Genomic DNA, 23,191 nt, shown 5'->3' with positions numbered 1-23,191 from the left:
GGTGCACAAGCCTTCTTTGGCTCCCAGCTGCTGGTAGGATAAAATGGGAATTCCCTCGCTCTCCTGCCTTCCTTCCACAGCCCTTAGGAGCTGGGGGGTCCCACCGAAGTTCCTGACAGACTATTCTGTACCCTGGGACACTCCGGTTCTTGCCTCCTGCTTCCCCTTGGTTCTTGGAATCCTTGGCTTCCAAAGGCCCAGGTGCAGGTGCCATCTCTCTTGGGAAGCCTTCTCCCATCTCCACTCTCACCCTGCCAGTTATTACCACCCTTCTCTACCTCAGTTTTCCTTGTATTTAGGTACCTAGTATGACCTCCTAGTAGGATGTGAGCTCCTGGAGGGCTAATGCGCCTCCTGTTTTTGCCTTTGTATTAATTGAAATGAACTCTAGCACTCAGATGGTGCTAGAATTGTAGATCTCAGATCTGGTAGTTTAGTGTCATCATGGGGTTTGTCTGTCTTGCCAATTGTATTTTTTAATTAAATTTTTACTTTTTGGTTATGGCGAAGTAATTATTTCTACTTCTGCAAGAGACCTTTGCTGGTCCCTTCTTGGGGCTATTTTTTTCATTTATTCATCTACAACACTTATTTTTGCTTATTTGTTAGATCTTGTTGGTCCTCTGAGGCTGGAAGTAGAGGGCTTCTCCAGGTCTGACCCCACCCCGATCTCCACGAGAGCAAACCTGTTAGGGCGGATAGCTGTCAGCTTGCTTGGCCCCCGAACTTAGCCGAGAGCAAGCCCAGCTCCTCTGGCCTTTCTTGCCGTCTCCAGTACTGCGCCTTGCCAGGAGTAAGTGTTGAGTGAACAGTAGGTGCGTTTGTCCATGCCCCCTGGGTCACCCAGCGGGGCTACACTGTTCTCCCAGTCTGGTTGGGGAGCCGGCAGGGAGGACTCGGGGCGCCGTAGTGCAGGGAGCGCAGGGGCCCAGCCCGGCCTCAGACCCTGTGCAAGTCACTGTGTGCCGCCGTTCCTCCTCTGCCAAAAGGGCTGGAGAAAGACCCGGCAGACTCGCGTCTTTGCCGAGAAAGCCCCACCGGGGTCCGAAGAGTTGGACGGGACTGAAAACCAGGGTATGAAGGGTCCTGCTAGGTGCCAGTGCTGAAGGTCCAGAACGAACGTAGCAATCCCCCCTTGCTGGGAGCTTACAGTGGTGCAGACTTATATGGGCGCCATGGCTAGCAAGTGAACAGATTGTAAGAGAACGTAAAGAGAAGGCAGTTGGGAAGAGAGGGCACTAGCCCCGATTCGGGAGGGGACCCGGGGGCTTCCTGCCCGGGCCTTGGGGCGAGGCACGGGGAAGGAGGGGATACTGAGACTCGGAGCCCGGGGAAGAGGCCCGGCTGGTTGGAGCCGAGGATGCCCGTTTTTAGGGCAGTTGTTGGAGATCAGCCAGAACAGGACCTGAGAGGCCGTCTGGACCGGCACCTTCACGTAGAAAGAAGGCAGCCGAGCCTCAGCGAGTCACGGAGACACAGGGTGGTGGGCGTGCAGAGCCACACGGTCCACAATGTCTCTGGAGTCTGACGCTTCCCAAGCAAAGTAAAGGCAGTGAAAGCTTTCTGATAATCGGGGGGAGTTCCACTTCATGGCTGTTCTTCGCCATGCTGGACGCCTCGTGGTCAGTGGCTTTAGTTTCTGTCAGGGTTTTTGTGATCTGCTTCAGACCCTTTGCTTCTCCTTGAAGCTGCCTGCATTTTAGTTACATCAAACTCATCATTACTTGAGCTAGAAAAAAGCAGATCAAAAGGTCGACCTCAATGTCTGTGAGCTTTCCTACTTTTTGCTGGGAGAGGACATTGAAATCTTTAGCTTTGAAAGTTTGGGGGCAATCTATGAATGTAATTGTGTCTCTTATAAAAGAACTTATTTCCTGTTATTCTATTTCCTATTAAGCTCTAGCTTATGAAGTTTGCAGTAGGATTGGATAATTTTAAATTAGTTTGGTTTAAATAATTTAGTCTGATCCAGTTATTGTTGATTAAAAAGTGTATTCTTAATATACTTAATGCCTCCACTTGACATTTGTATAGCACTTTAAAGTTTATAAAACATTTTTCTCAGTGTATATTGTACCTGTGAAATAGTGGATTGTTAGGGTTTTTAAAAATAAGATTAATGTGGTAACTATTAAAAGATGAAAGTTTTGCTATGTACATAACGGAACTCACTATCTCTCCCTTTCATCTCAACTCTTCTCCATATTTCTCCCTTTGGAGAGCACACGGAGCCTTCTGTTACCGTAGACTTGAGCTGAGAAAGGTGTCCCCACAGCTGCCCCCAGCCCAGCATGTCCTTGGGCCTGACAGGAGCAGCTGATGGCTGATTTCTGTCTGCTCCTAAGGAAGGCCGTTCCTCTTGGGTCTGCACAGTCCTCCTTGCCAGGGTCACCCACTGCTCCCAGGCCTGGCTTGGGGGTGGGGGTGGGGATAGAACAAGGCCAGTCTCCTTTAGGGATACTTATAGGAAGCCTGGCCCCTTGGGCTGCCCTTCTGTCCTTCCACCCATCCCTAATGTCTTGTGTGCTTAGACAGCTGTGACCTCCCAGGCCCTCTCTCAGATCTTGCCACCGTGTCCTGATTTTTCCTAAGCTGTGCCCGGTGCTGAACACCTCCCTCCCAGGTGGTCTGACGGGGCAGAAGGCTTGGGACAGCCACAGTCTCTTAACTGGCCACTTGGATAAACTAGAATTCCTGCTTTGGGGCTGCTCCAAGTGGCTAACTCCTCTTGCCCTCCCTCCATCTTCCCCTTCCCCCATATTTCCCAGTGTTTGCCAAGTGCACCCGACAGCAGTTTTTGCCTGGTTTCCTGCTGTCCACTCACAGAGCCACTACTCTGATCCAGGCCTTCTCCTCTAATTGGTCTCCCCGATTTAATCTCCTCCTCCCTTCAACTCCGACTTGGCTTTCAGAATAATCTTCCAAAGACCCAAGTCAGTTCCCACTCAGAGTTCTTCAGAGCCTCCCCTTCGCTCTGAGCCCGGCCTGTAACACCATCCCCACTTCCAGATTTATTTCCTGTCGCTCTCTTCCGCGTCGCCTTTGTTCCAGTCTGACTGCCCGGCTTGCTGCCACCCCGGCAAGAACTTGCCCTTGTGTCCAGTGCCCGTCTGCGAAGCCTGCAGGAAGAAGCAGAGGCTTCGGCTCTAGAGGTGCAGTTGGGGTGGCGGGCTGGGGGCAGCAGGTGTCAGTCATTCGGGACATGTGGAAGAAGTGCTGGAGGAGGAAGGCGAGAATGGCCCACCCCTTCTGAGAATCTAAGCCAGTCTCCTGGTGTCCCCAGCACTTAGCACAGGCCTTTTGCTTAGCGAGATAGAGAGCAAGAATTCACAGATTCACACTGAATTGTTGAATTTAACAAAGATCATGAGAGACTTGATTGGGAACTGAAGTTATGTCTGACTCAGTGGACTAATGATGGCTATTTTTTTTTTTTTTTGCAATTTCCAAAAAGAATAGATATTTAAAATAAGCTCATATATCCTGGATGTAGTTTTCCAACAACACATGTAAAGTTTCAGAAAATCAACATGTGAATTTTTAAACTTTTAATTTAACTTTATTGACAGAGAGAGAAAGGGAGAGAAAGGGAGAGAACGCAGATGTGTGTGGATATGATACTTAAACCACAACATTTAGATTCAGGGAGGTCAAGTAGAAGTAACTTGGATTTTGTTGTTGTTCAGTGTTTCAGTTATATCTGACTCCGTGACCCATTTAGAATTTTCTTGGCAGAGATCCAGGAGTGTCTGCCATTTCCTCCTCCAGCTCATTTTACAGATGAGGAAACTGAGGCAGACGGGGTGAAGGGCCTTGCCCAGGATCACACAGCTGGGAAGTGTCTGAGACCGATTGTGAATTTAAGAGGACGAGTTTCCCTGGCTCTCGGCCCAGTGTTCTAGCTGATGCCCCTGCTGCCCCACTCCCCAAGCCTTAGTTTCCTGGATCGTGTCCCGGCCCAACCTTCCTCCCCCCAGTGCACACGTGCACACACATACGTGCACATGCTCTCCAGCCCATTCTAAACCTTGGGAAAACCCAAGATGCAGTTTTTAGCCTCCTTCGCTGCTGGGGTCGTTCAGGAATACCCGCTGACGGGGGCATGGCAGAGATGGGAGGGACCCCAGAAGTGCAAGCTGGGAGTCCTGTCTCCCTTCTCCCTCTTTCCTAGGGAGACCCTCATTTTGCCATTTTTGGCCTAGAGCAGCTAGGGGGCGCACAGGGCACCAGGCTTGGAGTTCAAATGCTGCCTCAAACCCTTCCTAGCTGTATGGCCTTGGCTCAGTCCCGTCACCCTGTCTGCTGCAGTTGCCTCATCTGTCAGAAGAGCTGGAGAAAAAAATGGCAGACCACTCAGTGTCTGCCAGGAAAGCCCCAAATTGGGTCATGGACAGCAACCTTAGATGAGTAATAAATTACATTTAAATAGTACTTTATTGTTCCACTTTCAGCAAACATTTCTTAAGCAACCAGAAATGCCCCTGCTCTTAAAGAACCTGTGGTCTGGCTATGGCATGGCCATGGGGCAGAGTTGGGAGTGGGGAAAGGAAAGCATTTATTCCATTGAGGAAGAGCAGGATAATTGAGGAAGTACCTGGTGAACCAGGAAAGACTTCCTAGCAAAGGAGCTAGCTGAACCTCAGAGGAAGTTAATGGTCCTGGGAGTATGGGGGGCCAGGTGAGGTGGGAGGGAGGCCCGGCTTGTCCTGAGCTGCGGAGGGAAGGAGGAATGAGGATGGCTGCCAGGAGTACTGTGGTGACCCGAGGCAGGGGATTGAGCAGGTCCTGTGCTTTGGCAGCTGGACCAAAGGATTTCAGTATTTTATGTGACCCTCAGTCTTCCTGTTTAAATATAGATGAACTATTAAGCTTTTCTCCTTTTTCACTCCCCAAACAGTTTCTCCCTCTTCCCCTGTGACAAGAAAAGCTTCTCTTTAAAGCCGTGTTTTCACTTCGGTGTTTTCTGATGACTCGATGTGGTGTTTGTGTGTTTGTTTTTTGACATCGATTTGCTTTGTTCTCTGGCCTCATTCAGATTTCACAGCCCCTGCTTGAAGGGCACACCTTGGGACTGCCGGCCTTTGCTGTGCTGGCAGGATGGTCCCCGGTGCCAGGCCCTGTTCTCTTAAAGAGGAGTGGCCCTGGGCCTGTGAGAAAGCTGGCTCTGGCCTGAGCCTTGGGCTGATCCTCAGCCTCCCCCATTTAATGGCCCGTGGCTTTTGAGCAAGACACATAAACCTTTCTGAGTTTTGGATTTTCTATCTGAAAAACAAAGGAGAGGAACTGAATAATCTCAAAAACTTCTTCTAGCCCCAAAATTCTGCTGTTCTTCTTCATCAGTTAAGGATGAACTCTGGGACCTAATATTGGCAAGAAGATGTGTTGGGGATGCTGATGACTTTCACATTTTTATCTCCGTCTTCAACCTCTTCCCAGAAGTCTGGTCCCGTTTTCCCATCTTTCTTTTGAATTATCTCCATCTAAATCGGGGGTGGGAAACCTTTTTTTCTGCCAAAGGCCCTTTGGATATTTATAACATCGTTCTCGGACCATACAAAAAACTTTAGCAGCGGGAGGTTGTACTTCGCTTTCAGCTCGTCATCACAGGGCTAACCAAATGATTTTATGGGCCATATATGGTCCATGGGCTGGATGTTCCTCACTCATGATCTAAGTGGAGGCTCCCCACCAAGACATCAAATCTAACATGTCCAAAGCCAGCCTCAACATCCCTCTCCTTCTTTATGCCCCACCAATCTCACGCCCCAATCTATTTCTCTTGATAGCAACATCCTCTCTGGCTCGTGTCATCTCTGACATTTCATAATACATCACAGATCCAGTCAGTTTGTTGTCTATTTCTGTCTTTTTTCTATAATTGTCTTTTCTCAGCTGCTTTTGCCTAAGCCCTAATATTTTCACACCTATGGTCTCTTTAGTCCTTTTACATTACTCACCGCACAATTAGTTTTTCTAGTATATCACTGTTTATATCTTTCCTCTATCCTAAACCCTTTAGTGTCTTCCTTTTACCTATTGAATAAGATACATACGATTGATTCTGGCCTGTAAAATCCTCCATAACTTACCTTTCCATTCTTATCCCAAACATTTCCATGCATGGACTCAATATTTTAGGTCAGCAGGACTCTTTTCATTTCCAGGCCTTCCCTCATGTCCTGTCACGTGCCTAAAACAGATTTTCCCACCTACCAGAGAAGTTTCTCCCTTCCTTCAGGGCCTATTTTAGAAGCCAAGTCTTAACATCACTATCCCACATGAAAGGGATCTATCCTTCTTCACATTTCTCATGTTCTGAATCTTTCTACTACCTTTTTTGGCTTATATAGCCCTTTTTATTTTTATTTTTTCCAATTACATGCAGAGATAATTTTCAACTTTATTTTTTTTAAATAAGTTTTAAGTTTAAAATTTTTCTACTTCCACTCTCCTCTCCCGTCTCCCCTCTCCAAGATGGCAAGTAATCCAATATAGGTCATATATGTACAATCATGTTCAACATATTTCCACATTAATCATGTCATGAAAGAAGAAACAACAAAAGGGAAAATCTATGGGGAAAAAAAAAACAAAAAAGTGAAAATATGCTTGGATTCAGGCTCCATAGTTCTTTCACTGGACATGGATGACATTTTCCATCATGAGTGCTTTGGGATTGTTGAATCACTGTATTTCTGAGAAGAGCTAAGTCATCCATATTGATTATTGCACAGTCTTGCTGTTACTGTGTACAATGTTCTCCTGGTCCTGCTTATTTTACTTTGTATCATTTCATGTAAGTCTCTCCAAGCTTCTCTAAAATCCACCTGCTCGTCATTTCTTACAGCACAATCACATTCTGTCCATTCCTCAGATGATGAGCATCCTCTCAGTTTTCAGTTCTTTGCCACCATAAAAAAGCTGCTTTATGTAGCCCCTTCTAGAGCCTGAGACTTAAGAGTAAGAAAACCTGAGTTTACATAATGCCATAGACACTTAATGGCTGTGTGACCTGGGCAAGGCACCTCACTATATTCTCTGCCTCTGTTTCCTCATTTATAAAATGACTATAATAATTACACCCACCTCTTAGGGTTGTTGTGAGTATTAAATGAGCTAATATTTTTGAAGTGTTTTGCAAACCTTAAAGCCCTACAGAGATGCTATTATTATGATTGCTATGATTATTATTTTGTTTTAAATTATACTTAAATGGATTTATTTTATCAGTTAATCAACAGTTGCTTCTAATTTGGGGTCAATCTCTATTTAAAACTCCTAAATTATAACCCTCTACATCTTTCTTAGAAGGCCTGAAAACTTTTAAAAAGGGCTGATAAAGAGAAATGAAAATGGAATGGAATGATGAAATAAATAGCTTTGAGTAGGGAATGATTGCTGTTTGTTTGGAAGTGGCATTTTAATTAAAAATTTCTTGAATATCCTTAAATGATCAAATAAAGACAATTAACCCCTATTTCCTCTAAAATACACTGTGCTTTAGGGGAATATCAATAAGTCCTTGCTGTCAAGGAGTGCATGTATAAGCTAGGAGTGTGGTGTAGACCAGTAGTGTTCAACTCAGATAGGAACAGGAACCACTAATCCATACAGAAGTATCCCTGAGGGCTGTGTATTGATTTAGTTTTAAAATGTAATATTCTCTGTTATATTGTATTTTTATTTATTTGTTAAATATTTCCCAATTACATTTTAATCTGGTTTGGGCTGCATTAGGGAGTGCTGGGGCAGCCATGCTTGGCACCTCCAGTGTAGAAGATTTAAGTAATTTAGTATTAACAGATCATCAGGAAGATAACTTTTAAGGAAGATACCCTTGAATTCATAAGAGTATATTAAAATAGAAAAATAAAACTTTCAAGTAAGAGAATTAGGGTGAAACAAAACAAATGATATTTTTTGCCAATTGCCTTAAAAAGGCTGCTTCTTCTGATCTTGACATGGCGTAAAGGTCCCAGACAGTCAAACAGAATTAGTGGAATTTGTGGACATTGGGAATGGCAATAAATGTTTACAGTCTGAAAACAGAGGCTTAGGGATTCGCAGATCCCAAGTTTTCTTCTGGCTTGGTCACTCATTAGGGATGTGAACTATGGAAAATCTTTTTTTTTTTTAATTTCTGGTTTAATTTCAGAAATGAAAAATGAGAGATTGAGGAGATTCAATTTCTATGTGTGCATGCAAACGTGCAAATTCAGGATATATTTTTAATTTATTATGTTACAGATTTTAAATGCAAATACAGTTTCCTACCTTGGATAGTCAAAAGAGTTAGAAAAGAGCCAGTTCACTTTAGATTTACCTATACTAATTTAATAGTTTTTTAAAATGTAAAATAACAAACAAGGCCATTAGTTGGAGATAAGACTGGGTTAACTAATATGTTTTTATTTATTTTATCCAAATAAAGAGACACCAGGTGTATTTCATTTCTTAATAATTTATGGGAAAAAGTAACCTCAGCTACTCATTTGACTTAAAAAAAAATAAACTAGAAAGAAGGGAATATTAAAGTATCCTTAGATTTTTTTCTTATTGTATCTACTTCAATTTAGTCTCTTATCGTTAAAGTTTTGCTGCATGTTTTTCTTCTCAAAATCAGATGTTACTTGTTAAGTCTAATTATTTTTTCTCTTGTCTATAATAGGGGGACCAGAGAGCTGAAGGAGAGCTGACTTTTCCAAAACTTGGTAAGTCTTGCTTTATGGGTAATAATCCAAGATAGTATATTTTTGTAAAGACTTTTATTCCAGAAATGCACTGAGTGAAAGTGAATTCTTATCTAATTTTACGTGACTGTTATCTAGATGCATTTGTGTTTCCACTAATACTACAAACCTGGCATGATTCTATATTTAATAATCTGTTCAAATGTAAAGGTATTCTCTGCCAAAAGTGTTCTTAATGTAATGGTTGAGCTTAAGAATTGAAGTGTCAAAAAATTCAAAAGTTAAGGCCTCCATTGTGTTTTGTATTGCTTAATATGCTTTTAAATGTAAGGGCCTTAATTTATGTGCAAAATGACTGGATTAATGTAACTGGGACTTGAAAATTCCTGCTTCTTAAACATTTATTTACATTCTTAACTTTGTGTTTCGTTGATTTTTGTATATAGTATTGAATTTCTAAGTGTTTATACTTGCATTGTTTTTAATGAAGAGAAAGTTTGGGGGGCAAGAGGAGAAAGGTAATAATAGTATATGTTTTTTGGTAAAAAAATTTTTTTTAATCTAGTTCAAATTAAATCTTTTAAGTCACCATGCACTTGACTTTTTGGATATCTAATTTGACACCTTATAATTTGTATAGAAGAGTTTAGTGGCCAAACATCACGTGAACATCATCTCTTTTTGGAAGAATACATTTTGACAGCTCCCCTTTTCCCCCCAAAATTTTGGACTTCTGCAACCAATAAATAAAGTTAGATCTTTGACAGACTACTGACAAAGCCCCTCTTTTTTTTTATTCTGTTAAATGGTGAGTAACTTAATGCAAAAGTTAGAGACCTCCTTTGAGTTTCATAGTTTTTAGGGTGCCACTCTGTCGCAGGTGTAGTGCTTTAAAAATGGATGGTGTTGCATCCCTAATCACCTGAGGTGTCTCAGGAAACCTTCCCTTAACTTTGTAGTGATGGGTTGTGCTAAAGGAAGCTTGGCCCTTTACCCTTGCAATGAAGGACGTGTATTTTGCAAGGCGTTGGGCTTGGCCGTGCAGTCAGTGGTCATGGAACAGCCTTTTGCTAAGCAGTGCCCCACCCGAGGCCCTGTCCTCCTTAGCATCCTGCTCTACTCCAGCACGTGGCGTGCATGCACGTCCATTGCCAGGCACCTCTAGGGACGGAACGTGGCCCTTGTCTGGTCAGAACTGGAGCAGAGCGCCGGCAGCTTGGTGGTGGGACGTCGGGCGGCTGCAGAAAAGAGAGGTTTGCTTCCGTCACAGGGTCCAGCAACAGCGGTGGCCCAGGGACGGGGCTGAGGAGCCTGCCCTGACTGCTGCTGCCGTAGGGTCATGATTATTCCCAGCCAAGCCAGGGCCCGTCGGACTCTCTAACAGTGCAGGGAGGTCATGGGAGGTAAGGGTGGAGGGAGCAAGGGGGAGGTTTAATGTATAGTCCGGTGTATATAATCCATGGAGAGAAGGCACAGTGGCTAGGTGAAAAGCTTGAGAACTTTATGGCAAAATGGTGTGATTTGTAATAATGTTTTATTCAGCTGAGTTGGTGTAGGTGTTGTTGCTGCTAACCACTATAACTCTAGAACTAAAACTATGGTATTTCTATCTAACTAGCCTTCAAAGCAAGAGTGGACATTCTGTGGTTTTCATAGTGTTTTTGATATATTCTGGAACTATATTGGAATATTTGGAAAAAATTACTAAATGATAAACATAGAAATAACATGAAAAGGTAACAGTGAAATGAGTGCTAGCCTTAAAGTAAATTGGGACCCAGATTTATTTCCTACCTTTGGCACTGAATTAGCAGTATTGTCATTTAACTTGAGCCTTTGTCCTGACCAGTAAAAGGATAATCATACCTGGAGTATCCACCTCACAATCCACTGTAAGGATCAAATAAGTTAATATGTGTAATACCTTAAAATATATATAAATAGTAGTGATCATCATTATTCAGTCTTTTAATGTTGTTTTATGAAGGCATTTGTATGGTAAGGATTATTTAAGTATTTCAAAGTAATAATAACTAATGGCATGAGCCACAACTAAACCAGATCACCCCAAAAGCTTTTTTTTTGTAGATGAAACTGAAGGTAGAATGGTATATTCAGGGCTTCTTAAACTTATTGCGTATTCTACCCATTTCAGTTTGGTGAAAGCTTTGACCTCTTTCTCAAAATAAAGTTTTAGATGCAAAACCTATTATGTAAGATTACTAAGGAAAACAATTACATTGAAATAAAGATGGAATTTTTCTCTTCCACATTAATGTGCAGCACCCCCTCTCCCCCCAAATCACTCTGTGGATCCCATGGTAAGAACCATGAAATGGTTGGAAAATAGGACTAATTTGCCAGTGTTTCTGTAACAATCCATTCTTGTCACAAATGAGAGTAGATCTGCCATATTTGAACTTGTAATTCCTCAATACTTAAGGTATATGAAAAGACAGAAATGTCATTTAGGAAGATGGAATTGAGAAAAACAGTTGGATTGTGCTTGAGGTACATTTTTGAGATACTTCAATGAGGGAAACTATCAAATGATTGGGAAAAAATGACATTATTCCCCCCCCCCAAAGTAAACAGGAGAACATTAGTAACTTATATGTGCTTCATATTTCTACTTTCCATTTCTGTAGAATCTTTGAGAATGATCTCTGCTTTAAAAACTATCCTTGATGAAAATATTAGTGTTTAGATATATTTCAATTAGCCATTTTCTCTAATAGACTATATCTTTGCAGTAACACAATTTGAGAAATGTGGAGATCGTGTGTGTTTTGATTTTTTTTTTAAAAAACTGCTTTCCCATAAGTTGTCTCCTAATCATGTGGTGAAATGATAGAGGGTTCCCTGATAGAAATAGCCACAGAAAAGGTGCATTGGTCTTCTGATTACCACTATCAAATTGGGCATAAAAGTTGGAGACTACCAAATTGGAGGGGCCTTCCTGTTCATTGTGAGGTCTTTTAGGTGTTCTGGTTTATGTTTGATCTTGTGTTCGTTACATAAGGTCTGGAATAATATAGGACTTCAGTTCATGGTACCATTTCAGAGCTTGACCTGACAATCCACACAGGAAAAAACAAGTGGATGACCAGTCATGTTATCCAGACTCTGAAACACATTTAACCTTTAGCAGGATTGGCTCTGCCAACAGAGCGGCGAACTTAATCTAGAATTGAATTAAGAAGATGAAAGGAAGCTAGTTTCCATATAGAAGATTGGACACCAGTGTCATTAATTCCAGGGGATCCCAGATACCAAAACCTATCCGTCTTATTTGTTAAAAGCCATAGTATTCTCCAACTTGTGCATAGCTGTGAAGTATGAGATAGTCTTCAAAGAATCAAAAGTACCGGTGACCCAAAAGCCAAAGGAGAGATGCAGAACAGACTTGCAGATGTTACCGGTGGTTTTCAAGATGCAGTATAAGAGATGTTAGCCATAAATACGGGATTGGAAAAGGAGAGATAAGCCAGCTGTATAGTGAAAAGATGATAGAAAAAGATAGCCAGCTGCTGCAGTGGTACCCACAGATAGACAAAGGCCTGGGGGAAGGCCTTAAGTAGACTGAGGAGATCCTCTCTGGAGAGCTTTCCTAAGGAGAACAACATGATCCAGGCCCGAGGAGGAAGCAGGGAGAGCTCAGCACTGCCCTAAGAGGAGGGAGTAAGAACTATTGAAACACAATCGTAATGCGGAAGCGCAATAATATCAATAATAGTACATTTGCATTCGTACTCAAGCTCTACCAGCGCTTCCCTGAAACAAGCCGTCGTTGACTCCCGCTGTTCCTGCTGGATCGCGTCTCGCCAAGGCCCTAGACCTGTTGAAAATGCCAACTGTCTACTCTAGGGGCTTCATATAGCTCCAGGCTGCCTGCCGGACTTCATCACTCACCTGAAGCACTCTCTTCCAAGCTGCCCATGACCTCACGGCTGCCGTTGCAGCGAGCCCCTCTCTGTCTCCCCAGCCCCTGCAGCAGGCGGCGTTGCTGACCACTCTCTTCTCTCCCATTCTCCCGTTTCTTCTGCCTGTCACCCCGCTCCTTCCCAGGCCCTTTCCTGGCTAAACGTGCCCCCTTACTTACTGTGGCGGTGACCCCTGGTTCTGTCCCGACCTTCTGCCGGCCCTTGCAGCAGCATCGCTGGGTTCTGGATTGTCTCTTCCAGCAGTTCCTCCTCTGTCTCTCTGAGCAGCGCTCTCACTCATGGGGTGGGAAAAGGGATTCTCTTCCTGGGTGTAGGGTAAAGTGCTGGTGCTCGTGCCTCCCTCTCCCACATCTCTCTGTTTGTCTCTGTCGCTCTCTCCCTTCCTCCCTTTCTCTTTCCCTTTATACCCCTCTCCCTCACTTCTCTAGTCTTTGCCGTGCCTCTTTCTCTCAATACAGATTTTTAAAGTAGAGATTCTACTACCTTATTAGCCAAATGGCGATGTTAATAATGTTAGTTAAAAAAAAAAAAAAGAATAGTTTAGGCGTCTTGATTGGTGCTATTTAGCTTTGTGGAAGTGATCTGCATTGGCTGGATCATAGAGAAGACTCTTTGTTTGCATAATGAGAGAGATGTTTGTGTCGGGGCGACAAAAGGCAGCATACCTTAACTCATTGTACCCGCTCTGTGGCCATGATTAGGTTCATCCTAAAGCACCACATTTGTTAGTTTTAAAATATTAAAAACAGTTAAGCTCAAGCTTCTTTTGGAACAAATTACATTTATAAATTGTCTTTAGTAAATTTAGTAAAGAATACATCCTTTGTTATACAATAAGCAGGCCATAGTAAAATGAACTATATAAACTTAAAACAGTTTTACTTTCAAGGGTTCCCTTCATACTATCTTGGTCTTGGAAAAGATCAAAGAACAATGGTTTTAGAGGCAGAAGGCTTGAGTTCAGATGTGTGCCATCTGTCCCTTAATCTTGGGGGCACTTGGGTAACTCTCCTGTCTTCTTGGGGCCTCAGTTCTTCCTTTACAAGAAGAAATGTTGAATGAGATGGCCTGCAAGGCTCCATCCAGCTTTGGATCTGTGCTGCCCGAGGGGAAGAAGGGATGGGATCTCAGCATGAGTAGTTTGGAGTATTTTTATAATTGCTTTTAAAAACCATTTATTTCATTTCCAAGTGAGGTGAACAATTGACAACTTTTTGCCAAATAAATGTCCCTGTTAGAAGTTCATCCCTGACGATGAGCTGTGGATTTCAGGAGGCTGGGCTCAAAATCGACCCACAGAACCTCCATGTTAAGCCTGACTTTTTCTATTGCTAAGGAATACATTGGGCCACATGAAATTTGCTGATAGCTCCTTCACCTTTCCTTCTACATTTTTAGAGCTGTAGTTTATCTTTAGGACACACAAGTTGAGCTAGTCAGCAGTTCACTAATCAGCATGGTGCTAATTACTGCTATTGGTATTTAAAAAAAAAATCTAAACTTTTTTTGATGGTATTCCTGACCTCTGAGATCAATTACTCCCATGACCACATTGTACAGATGAGGAAACTGAGACGGAAAGAGGCAAAGTAACACACAGAGTAGTAAGTAGTAAAGCCAGAATTAACATCTGGATTCTTTAATTCCAGATTCAAGGCCTCTTCTGTACTACAACTATCTCTTTGTCCTCAGCTGTAGTTTAGAACTTGAGTGAACAGAAAATATTACAGAAACATTTTTAGTTAAATTTTTAAACTTGTTTTCAAAGAAAACATAAAAATGCAACTTCAGTTTTTAGTTAAAGCTATTTTGATTTTTCTGTATATCCAATTAAAAAAATATGTATAAAATATACATAAATAAAAAATGAAAAGGGAACCATAAACTATTAAAGAAGTTTGAGCCCATTTGGTATTGAAAATGATCAGATTTTTAAAAATTGACTATTACACATGTTCAGCAATCTTTGTATAATGTTTTAATATCTTAATATTTTAATGGTTCTAGCAATTTTGTGTGTGTTCCAAAGTTCTGGGCTTTAAAAGTATTTTCCCAGGAGTGTAGTTTTGTCTGTTTTATTAGTGAAATCTCCCCTTCAACCCGCTATAACCCTCTTCTCTCTCCGATCTCTTTGCCAAACACCCTGCCTTTGTGAAACTGTTGGAATGTATAACATCTCCTCTTCTCCCCGTTCCTACAAATAGAAATGCAGGAGAACTTTCCCTCTCTGAGTTGGCCTTCTTCAGATGACAGTATTTTGAAGTTTGCTTAATATGGTGTTTAAGTGCAGGGAGAGAGACTACTATTCATGGCTGGAAGTGTTTAAACAAAGTATTGAACACTATAATGTTCACAAGAATAAATTCAGTGGTTAATAGGAATCCATTCTGCCTATGCTCAATTTGTTCTTAACTTTCAGGAAAGTTAATGTTAAGTGTGGAATTTATCCCGTATTATGCAAGTTTTGTGTTTTGGGTGTTTATATTATTGCTATGAATATGTTTCTTTATCAAATGTAATTTTTGTGATCTACAGCTGCAAGTGAGAAGACATTTAGCATTTTGAACAAAGACTGAAGAAACTGTAGAATTAGCAGAAACATTAGAAAAAGTGGAGAAGTTAGAGGATGGAGTTGCAGACTCTACAGGAGGCCCTTAAAGTGGAAATTCAGGTTCATCAGGTAAGTTCTCTTCTTGTGTATTTTTTTCTCCCAAATATCATTATCAAGTAATAGCCAATTTTAGTACACAGCCCTCTTGCTGTTTTTATCTGTTTTTAAAATATTAACTATGAGTTGTGTTCTACTATTAATAGCACTAAGCAAATTTAGTGATCTGAAACAAATATGTATTAATCACAAAGGACGGGCAACATATTAGGCTAGTTAGTAGATATGATACCAAGATGAATAGAACAAGAGAGCCTACTCTTGGGGACCGACAGTTAGGAGGCATCTGACAAGGGAGTTGCTCCCGGGAGAGTGGGAGTAGACGTACTTAAAAAGCAGCCCAGGAATCAGCTAAGTGCGGCCGCCCATAGAGGCTCCTCTACTCTGAGATGCTTTACAAGATGTCTGGTTTCCAGGCCTCCAGACTGCGCTTGGGCCTAGTCAGAGCATCCCCAGGATGTTGCAGAAAGTGACACTGAGGGACAACCAGAATCTCATCCACATTGTCAGAGGGAGCAGTTTGGAAGACTGGGGAGGACTGAGCTTGGAAAAGAAAGGACTTGGGGGAAGGGCACGGAACAACTGTCTCTCAATAGTCAAAAGCCTGACAGGTACCAGATGGGGCGGGCGCATTTCCTGTGGTTCCAGGGGCAAAAGTCAGCAGTGCTGGGAAGACAGAAATCTGGCTTATTACACAGAAGAGCTTCCTAGCAGTTAGAACTATTTTAGGGATGTCATACACTTGTCTAATGAGAGGGAGTGAGATTTCTTTCACTACTGGTAGAGACAAGCTGAAAAACCACTTGTTGAAGATGATGTCAATGAGACCTTTGTGTTGGGATGGCCCACCCAAACTTTTCACAGCTCTTAAAACTACGATCCCAAGCATCTCTAGCTGAAGATTTTTCTTTTACTAAAACATTTGATAACTGCCTATAATGTGTAAGGGTTAATAAACTTTTCTAGCTGTTTCAGGCTGTCTGAAGCATATGGTTTATGTGGAAGAATCTTACTTGAGATTTTGTTAATTAGGAAAATGCCAAACTTCAGTTTCATCTTATATAGTTGATAATCTTAAAGTCCATTTTATGTTCCTAAAGCCTTGATTAACACTAGTAAATAAAAATGTAATTGTATTTCACAAGTTTCACATTTTTTACCGGAAGCTAGGCTGAGCAAACTTTTAAATTATATTTATGGCACTAATCAAAGCAAAAGGCCCACCTTAAATTATCACATAATGAGCCTTTATAAGATAAAGCCACAGATAAAGCCGAATGGCCTATTTTAGATATTAGCTGGATCTTGTATTTGTGTTTCAAAACATATTCCATCAGATCCCATTATCATCTAAAGGTGGAGTGTCTCAATGCACTGACAATGCTGATTCACATTTATGGTTTTGAAAAGTTTACGATTATGAAAGTTGGCCTACATTATCTTATCTGAAAGGTAATCCCCAGCTGTACAATTAGCAAGAAAACTTTTTTAAAAATTCTCATGAAGAACTTTTCTTGAGCAACCTTGAACTTCTGAAAGTGGTCAGGGTGGCTGTGTAATACTGTCTTGTGTTTCTCATAACCACTAGATTTGCCAGGTAACCTAGAATCAAACTGGATAAGAACTTAGAAGGCAATCTTCAAAGAATGCCTTAAAAAGTTATTATAAGAAGTAGGCTTAGTAACAATTGAGCTCAAGTGGTTTTTGCTTGTATTGGGCTCCTCCTGAAAGTTTCTACTTTTGAATAAGAGATAATGGAGATCTAGTGAGCTGTCACAAAAATCAGTGTCCCAGGTAAAATCTAGTTTGGATGAATGCAGTCAGTCTCCTTAATTGGTTCCCTTCTGTGGCTGCAAGATTCAGTGTCCTTCTCCCCCTTTTGACCTAAATAGCTGCTGTTCCCATGGTGTTTTTAGACTCAGCAATAGCCAGAGAACGGGCTGCTGTATACAGATAGGTCCCCAGTGTTTGCTTTTCAACATGCAGCCACCACTGGTGTGCTTCCCTTCAGAAGAGACTTGGGGAGTCTGGAATGCAAAGACTCATAGGTGTGTGTAAATATCTACATGGAGATTTCATTTTGTTTGGTCTTAATTCTGATACCACTAAGAGAGGATCAATTAACAATATTGATTAAGCACCTAAAATATACCAGACCCTGGATTATATACTAATAAGTTGGAGATATCCCATTATTCTGGTTTAATTACCTTGGAAAACCTCAGATCTTATCAACTGAAGAAGGCATCAGTTCATCGGTTCAGCCTCAGGGCTGAAATGGAACTTTCTGAATAAGAAATATTTTAAAAGATGACTTGGTAATTCAGAATATGATTGTGGAGAGAGCATAATTTAGATGCCTGGATTGAGTCGCTGTATGTAGCACATGCTGAAATGTTTGTGGAACCAATGATTTAGGTTTATCATAGATGAAGATGTCATACTTGTCCAGGGCAGCTGTTGTTCTTCTATTTTTTTCCTAATTGCTTTCATGAATTGTTCTCCTAGACACTTTCAGAATGTATCCTTCTGTTGAGATGGAGAAAAGTTGTGGAGTAAATCTTTAAGTAAAAACACTTGAAAAGAATAAGAATAGACAATGAAAAAATAAAGCTGTCACTCTGCAGAGGATGTGATGGTATACTAAGATAATCCTAGGAAGTTAACTAAAAAACTAGTCACAAAGACTAATAACTTTAATAAAGTTGTAGGATATAAAATAACTGCACATAAATCATCAATATTTCTGTGTATCATCAACACAATCTAGTAAGAAGAGATATGGAAAAAGAAAATCCATTAAATAACTGTAGGGGACATGTTGCAGTGGATAGACCACGAGCCCTGACTTCAGGAGGACTTGAGTTCAAATTTGGCCTTAGACACTTAACACTTCCTAGCTGTGTGACCCTGGGAAAGTCACTTAACTCCAATTATCTCAACAAAAAAATAAAAACAATTTTAAAAACTTCAAATAGCATAAAATACTTAGAAGTCTGTCTGCTAAAACATGCGTAGGAATTATATAAAGACATTTACAAAACAACTTACAAATAGAGGCACATCTAAAGAGTGCCTCATTTCTCAGGGGTAGGCTGAGCCAGTATAATAAAAATGACAGTTCTACTTAATTCACTTATTCAGTACCAAAAATTATTTTATAGGATTAGGGAAAAATAATAACAAAATTCATGCAGAAAATAAGAAGTCAAGAATATCAAGGGAATGAATGAGGAAAAAAGTGAAGGAAGAGGGTCTAGTAATGCCAGATTTCAAACTGTACTACAGCAGATAATCATTAAAACAAGCTTGTACTGTATAAGAGTTGGTGGATCAGCAGAAGTAAGTGATCTCAAGTACTTAGTGTTTGATAAACTCAAAGATCCAATCTTTCTGAGCAAGATTTGCTATTCAATAAAAATTGCTGTGAAAACTAGAAAGTAGTCTGGCAGAAACTAGGCATATATTAGCATCCCACACTGTATACCAAGGTAAAGTAAAAATATGATTTAGATAATAAAAGATGATTAAAAGCAAATCAGAAAAAACATGGGAAAATGTACCTCCCAGATGTCTAGATAAAGAAAATCTTTATGACTAAATGTGTTAGAGAAGATCACAGGAAGTAAAAGGGATAATTTTGGTTATATTAAGTTTTAAAGAGTTTTTACACAAACAAAACCAATGTAATCAAAATAGAAGGAAAGTAGGAAAGTGGTAGAAAATTTTATATCATATTTCTCTGATAAAGGCCTAATTACTTAAATATATAGAGAACAGTCACATATACAAAAATATGAATCATTCACCAATTGATAAAGTAGCTGAAGAATATGGATAGGTAACTTTCAGAAGAATTGAAGGTACAATAGTTACATTAAAAATGCTCTAAATCACTATTGCTTAGAGAAATGCAAATCAAAACACCTGTGAAATATACCTGGCCTTTATCAAATGGCTAACATGACAGAAAAAGAAAGGGACATATGCTGGAAGGGACTTGGAAATAGGGACAGTAATGCGCTGTTGGTGCAGTTGTTAACTGGTTTGCCATTTAGAAGAACAATTTGGAACTATACCAAAGGGCTATAAAACTGTGTATAGTCTTTGACACAGTAATGCCATAACTAGACTTGTATTTCAAAAAGATCAAAGAAAAGAGAAAAGTCTATATATTAAAAAAAAATTAAGTGTGTGTTTTTGTTTTTTTTTGTTTTGTTTTGTTTTGTTTTTGGTGTGGTGGCAAAGTATTGGAAACTGAAGTGATTCCCATCAATTGGGTAATGGATGAACAAATTATGGTATATAATTGTGATACAATGCTATTGTGTTATAAGAAAGGACAAATAGGATGGGTTCAGAAAAACCTGGGAAAATATATATGAAATGATACAAGGTGAAGTGAGTAGAACTTCATACACAGTAATAGCAGTACTACTAATGATGATCAGCTGTTAAAGACTTTGCTACTCTGATCAAGACATTGATCCATGACAATTCCAGACGACTCATGATGAAAAATGGATCAAACTTCAGAGAAAACTGATGAACTCTTGAGGGCAGATTGAAGCATGTTAGTTTTAAATCTTTCTTGACTTTTTTTTTTGATACAATGTGGTCAATGTGGAAATGTTTTGCATGACTTTACATGTATAATGGGCATCGTATCGCTTATCTTCTCAGTGGTTGGAGAAGAGCTGGAGGGAGAGAATTTGAAATTCATGTTTTTTTAAATGCTTCCTGGGAGCAACCAGAAATAGAAGGGCAGCAGCGATGGTTCTAGAGGGGCCATCCTGACTAAAGTGGGAAAGGGAGCTAGGAGAAATACTCATGTTGAAAAAGGAAATAGATGGAATTTGGTACGGATTAAGGAAGAAGACTGAAGGTGGTAAAGAACAGGTTAGGCAGGGGGAAAGTTGGGTGTGTGCATCAGCATACTCCTAAGAAATGTTATCTGTTTGGGGAAGTACTGGGCTCTCCTCCTCTCTGTTTAAGCAGACTTTAGGTGACCATTTGTGAAGTATGTTATGGGAGGAGTATCAAACTCCAATAGAAATGGAGGCCCCTGTGGCCACAGAACTGAGGAACGCACCCATTTGCAGTGTCTGTGTTTTGTTGTTAAGGTTCCCCAGTTACACTTTGACCTGGTTTGGGTCTCACCAGGAGCATCTGTGGCCTGTGTATTTGGCACCTCTCTTGTGGAGGACATTGTTATTCCACATCTGGGGGGGGGGGTGTACGGCCTCTGAGATCCTGAGATTTTTATAACGTGGTCAGCAGAGTTCAGGGGGCAGTCAAGGAGTGACAGGTGCACTGTTTGGTTTTAGTGGTCTCCACCTTTTTTTTTTTTTTTTTAATGGAGACTCCTATGAATAATTTTTTCCCCTAATGGCACTTATAGTTGTTTTGGTCAGAGGTAGGTTACAAGCTCCAACAAGGGGCTGGTATCATCACTAGAAGCTTACACAACTTCAGAAAAGGGTTGAGTGTTAGCCTTGAAAGGGGAAAGGAGACGAGGCCTGTGATTTGCTGCTGTTTGTTCTTCATTCTCCAAGAGGACATCGGGGAGGGGATGCCATGACATGCAAGCGAGTTGGATTGAAGTGGGGGAGGGCTGGTCAAGGGCATCTGCCTCACTGTCCTCTCCAGAGCCATCTGGGTCCAGTGGCCAGACACAGATCAGGACGACTGGAGGTGGCCCTGGATGCAATAGGAGACTTGGGCCTTTTTAAGTTAAAGTCTTTGACAGGTCTCATTCTGATTGCAGGGAAGGTGGAATAGAACCCGTTTTCCTATCTTTTTTACCCCTTGGAATCTGTCACCCATTACCCAGTTCTGTGGTAGAGAGAAGCAGTTCTGAGCTGAGGTATTTAAGGTCTTCCCTTAATACCCTCCCTGTGTATGGTGCAAGGAACAAGTTTCAAAAACTTTGCTGTATGACTCTAACTCCAAGAGCAGAGGTGGAGGCGAGTCCTAACCTTTAAGATTCCACTTGCAGTGGATAATGAGGACAGGAAACCAAAACCAAAGTGCAGTCTAGCAATTCAGTTATTCCTCTAGTGGGCCAACAGCGATGGGGTCCAACAGTAGTCTACTGAAACTCAACCACACATAACTCAACCGACCCACACTTGGGTCAGGAACTTGCAGAGTTCATACCAGAAGGGTAGTGAATAAACATCTCCTCAGGCCATACCACCTTGGAAGCACTGAAGACTTTCAGGCCTCCAGATGGAGCTGTAAAAACAGCAGAAGGGACATAAAAGGGCAAACTCCACCCAAACCAGCTCCCTGCCCCCAGAAATGAGCAGAGCCCCAAACCAAAATAAAGTCCAAAATCAACTAAAAGAATGAGCAGACAAAAAAAAAGCCTGATCGTAACAAGCTATTGTAGTGACAGTAACTCAAGACACATGACTTGAAAACATTGATAAGTAAAATCTTAAAAGAATATGTAATTGGACGCAAGCCCCAAAAAATTCTTAAAGAGGTGAAGATATTTGAAGAGCAAAAAAATGTTATTTTTAATACTGAATGAGGATGGTACAGGAAAAAATGGAGAAAAAAACTGAGAATTGTGCAAGAAAATTATGAAAAGAGAATTTAAAGGTACAAAATGTTACTGAAGAAAATAACTCATTAAAAATAAGAATTGGTCAAATGTAAGCTATTAAATCCACCAAACCTCGAGAAATAATAAAAACAAGGTAAAATAACTGAAAAATGAAGAAAATGTGAAATAGCTCATAGGAAAAAACAACTATTTTTATAGGAAAATAGATTCAGGAAAATAATCATTAGACTACCCAAAAATCATTAAGAAAAAGAAGCCTAGACATAGTAATAGAAATCTTAAAGGAAAACTGTTTAGATATCTAAAAACCAGAGAGCAAAAGTAGAAATTGAAAGAATCCACTGAGGACTTGAAAGAAATTCCGAAGATGAAAATTTCCAAGACTATTATAGCTAAAATCTAGAACTCTCAGGTCACATAGCAAGCAGGAAAGAAAGAATTCAAGTACCAGGGAATCATGATATCACACAAGATTTAGCAGCCATCACTATATAGAAATAATAAAAATGTCTGGAATATAGTATTTCAGAAGGAAAACCATCTAGGAATACAGCAAAGAATAACAATCTGCAATACTGCGTATAATCCTACAGGGGGAAAATGAGTGTTTAATGAAATAGACTTTCAAGCATTCCTGATGAAAAGACCAGGGCTTCATAGAAATTTTAATTTAAACACAAGACCTTAAAACAGGCATAAAAAGGTAAATATGAGGGAGAAATCATAAAGGACTAAACAAAGTTAAGCTGTTTCTCTTCTTATATGATGAGAAGAGCCTTTCAGAACTTTATCATTAGAGATCTTAAATGGAGTCTAATTAGATAGAGACCATAGATGAGATTTTATTATATTGTAATGCTCTAAAGAAGAATGAAAAATTGGGGAAGGAGAAATTTGCCTCTTCTATATGGGGTGTTCAAGGAAGAATTTATATAATATAGGGAGAGTAGAAGGAGGAATGGGTAACAGTTGAATCTTACTCTTATCTGAACTAGTTCAAGGAAGGAAAAATAAATACACTCAGCATATAGAGATTCATCTTACTCAGCAGCGAAGCAGTACAGAAAAGGGGTCAGGGAAAAGAAAGGGAGGGGTGAGGTGGGGAATAAGAGGCAATAAACAGAAGCAGAGCAGACTATTGAGGATGGGACAGAGTTTAAAAAAAGGATAAGTATAAGAAAATAGAATGTGGGATAATTGTACTCATCAGTCAAAACTGTAAATGCAAATGGGCAGAACTCACCCATAAAATAGAAGAATATAGCAAAATGGATTAGAAATTAGAATCCAACAATACATTGTTTATAAGAGAAAC

At 40.6% G+C, this 23,191-nt stretch overlaps 1 protein-coding gene across 8 annotated transcripts in view; it reads left to right on the top strand.

The window, feature by feature from the left end:
- The window catches only part of PHF21A (PHD finger protein 21A), a 196,516-nt gene that overhangs the window by 22,266 nt on the left and 151,059 nt on the right, over positions 1 to 23,191 (top strand). For all 8 annotated transcript variants that reach the window (XM_051964581.1, XM_051964587.1, XM_051964586.1 and 5 more), the window contains 2 exons: positions 8,669 to 8,711; positions 15,170 to 15,314. In XM_051964581.1, the coding sequence (XP_051820541.1) occupies positions 15,261 to 15,314 (54 nt within the window). In that variant the 5' untranslated portion in view covers positions 8,669 to 8,711; positions 15,170 to 15,260. The remainder of the gene's footprint in view (positions 1 to 8,668; positions 8,712 to 15,169; positions 15,315 to 23,191) is intronic.

This window comes from Antechinus flavipes, chromosome 6, assembly GCF_016432865.1.
Source record: "Antechinus flavipes isolate AdamAnt ecotype Samford, QLD, Australia chromosome 6, AdamAnt_v2, whole genome shotgun sequence".
In the NCBI taxonomy this organism is placed as follows: Eukaryota; Metazoa; Chordata; class Mammalia; order Dasyuromorphia; family Dasyuridae; genus Antechinus; species Antechinus flavipes.
This window is presented reverse-complemented; position numbering and strand designations above follow the sequence as displayed.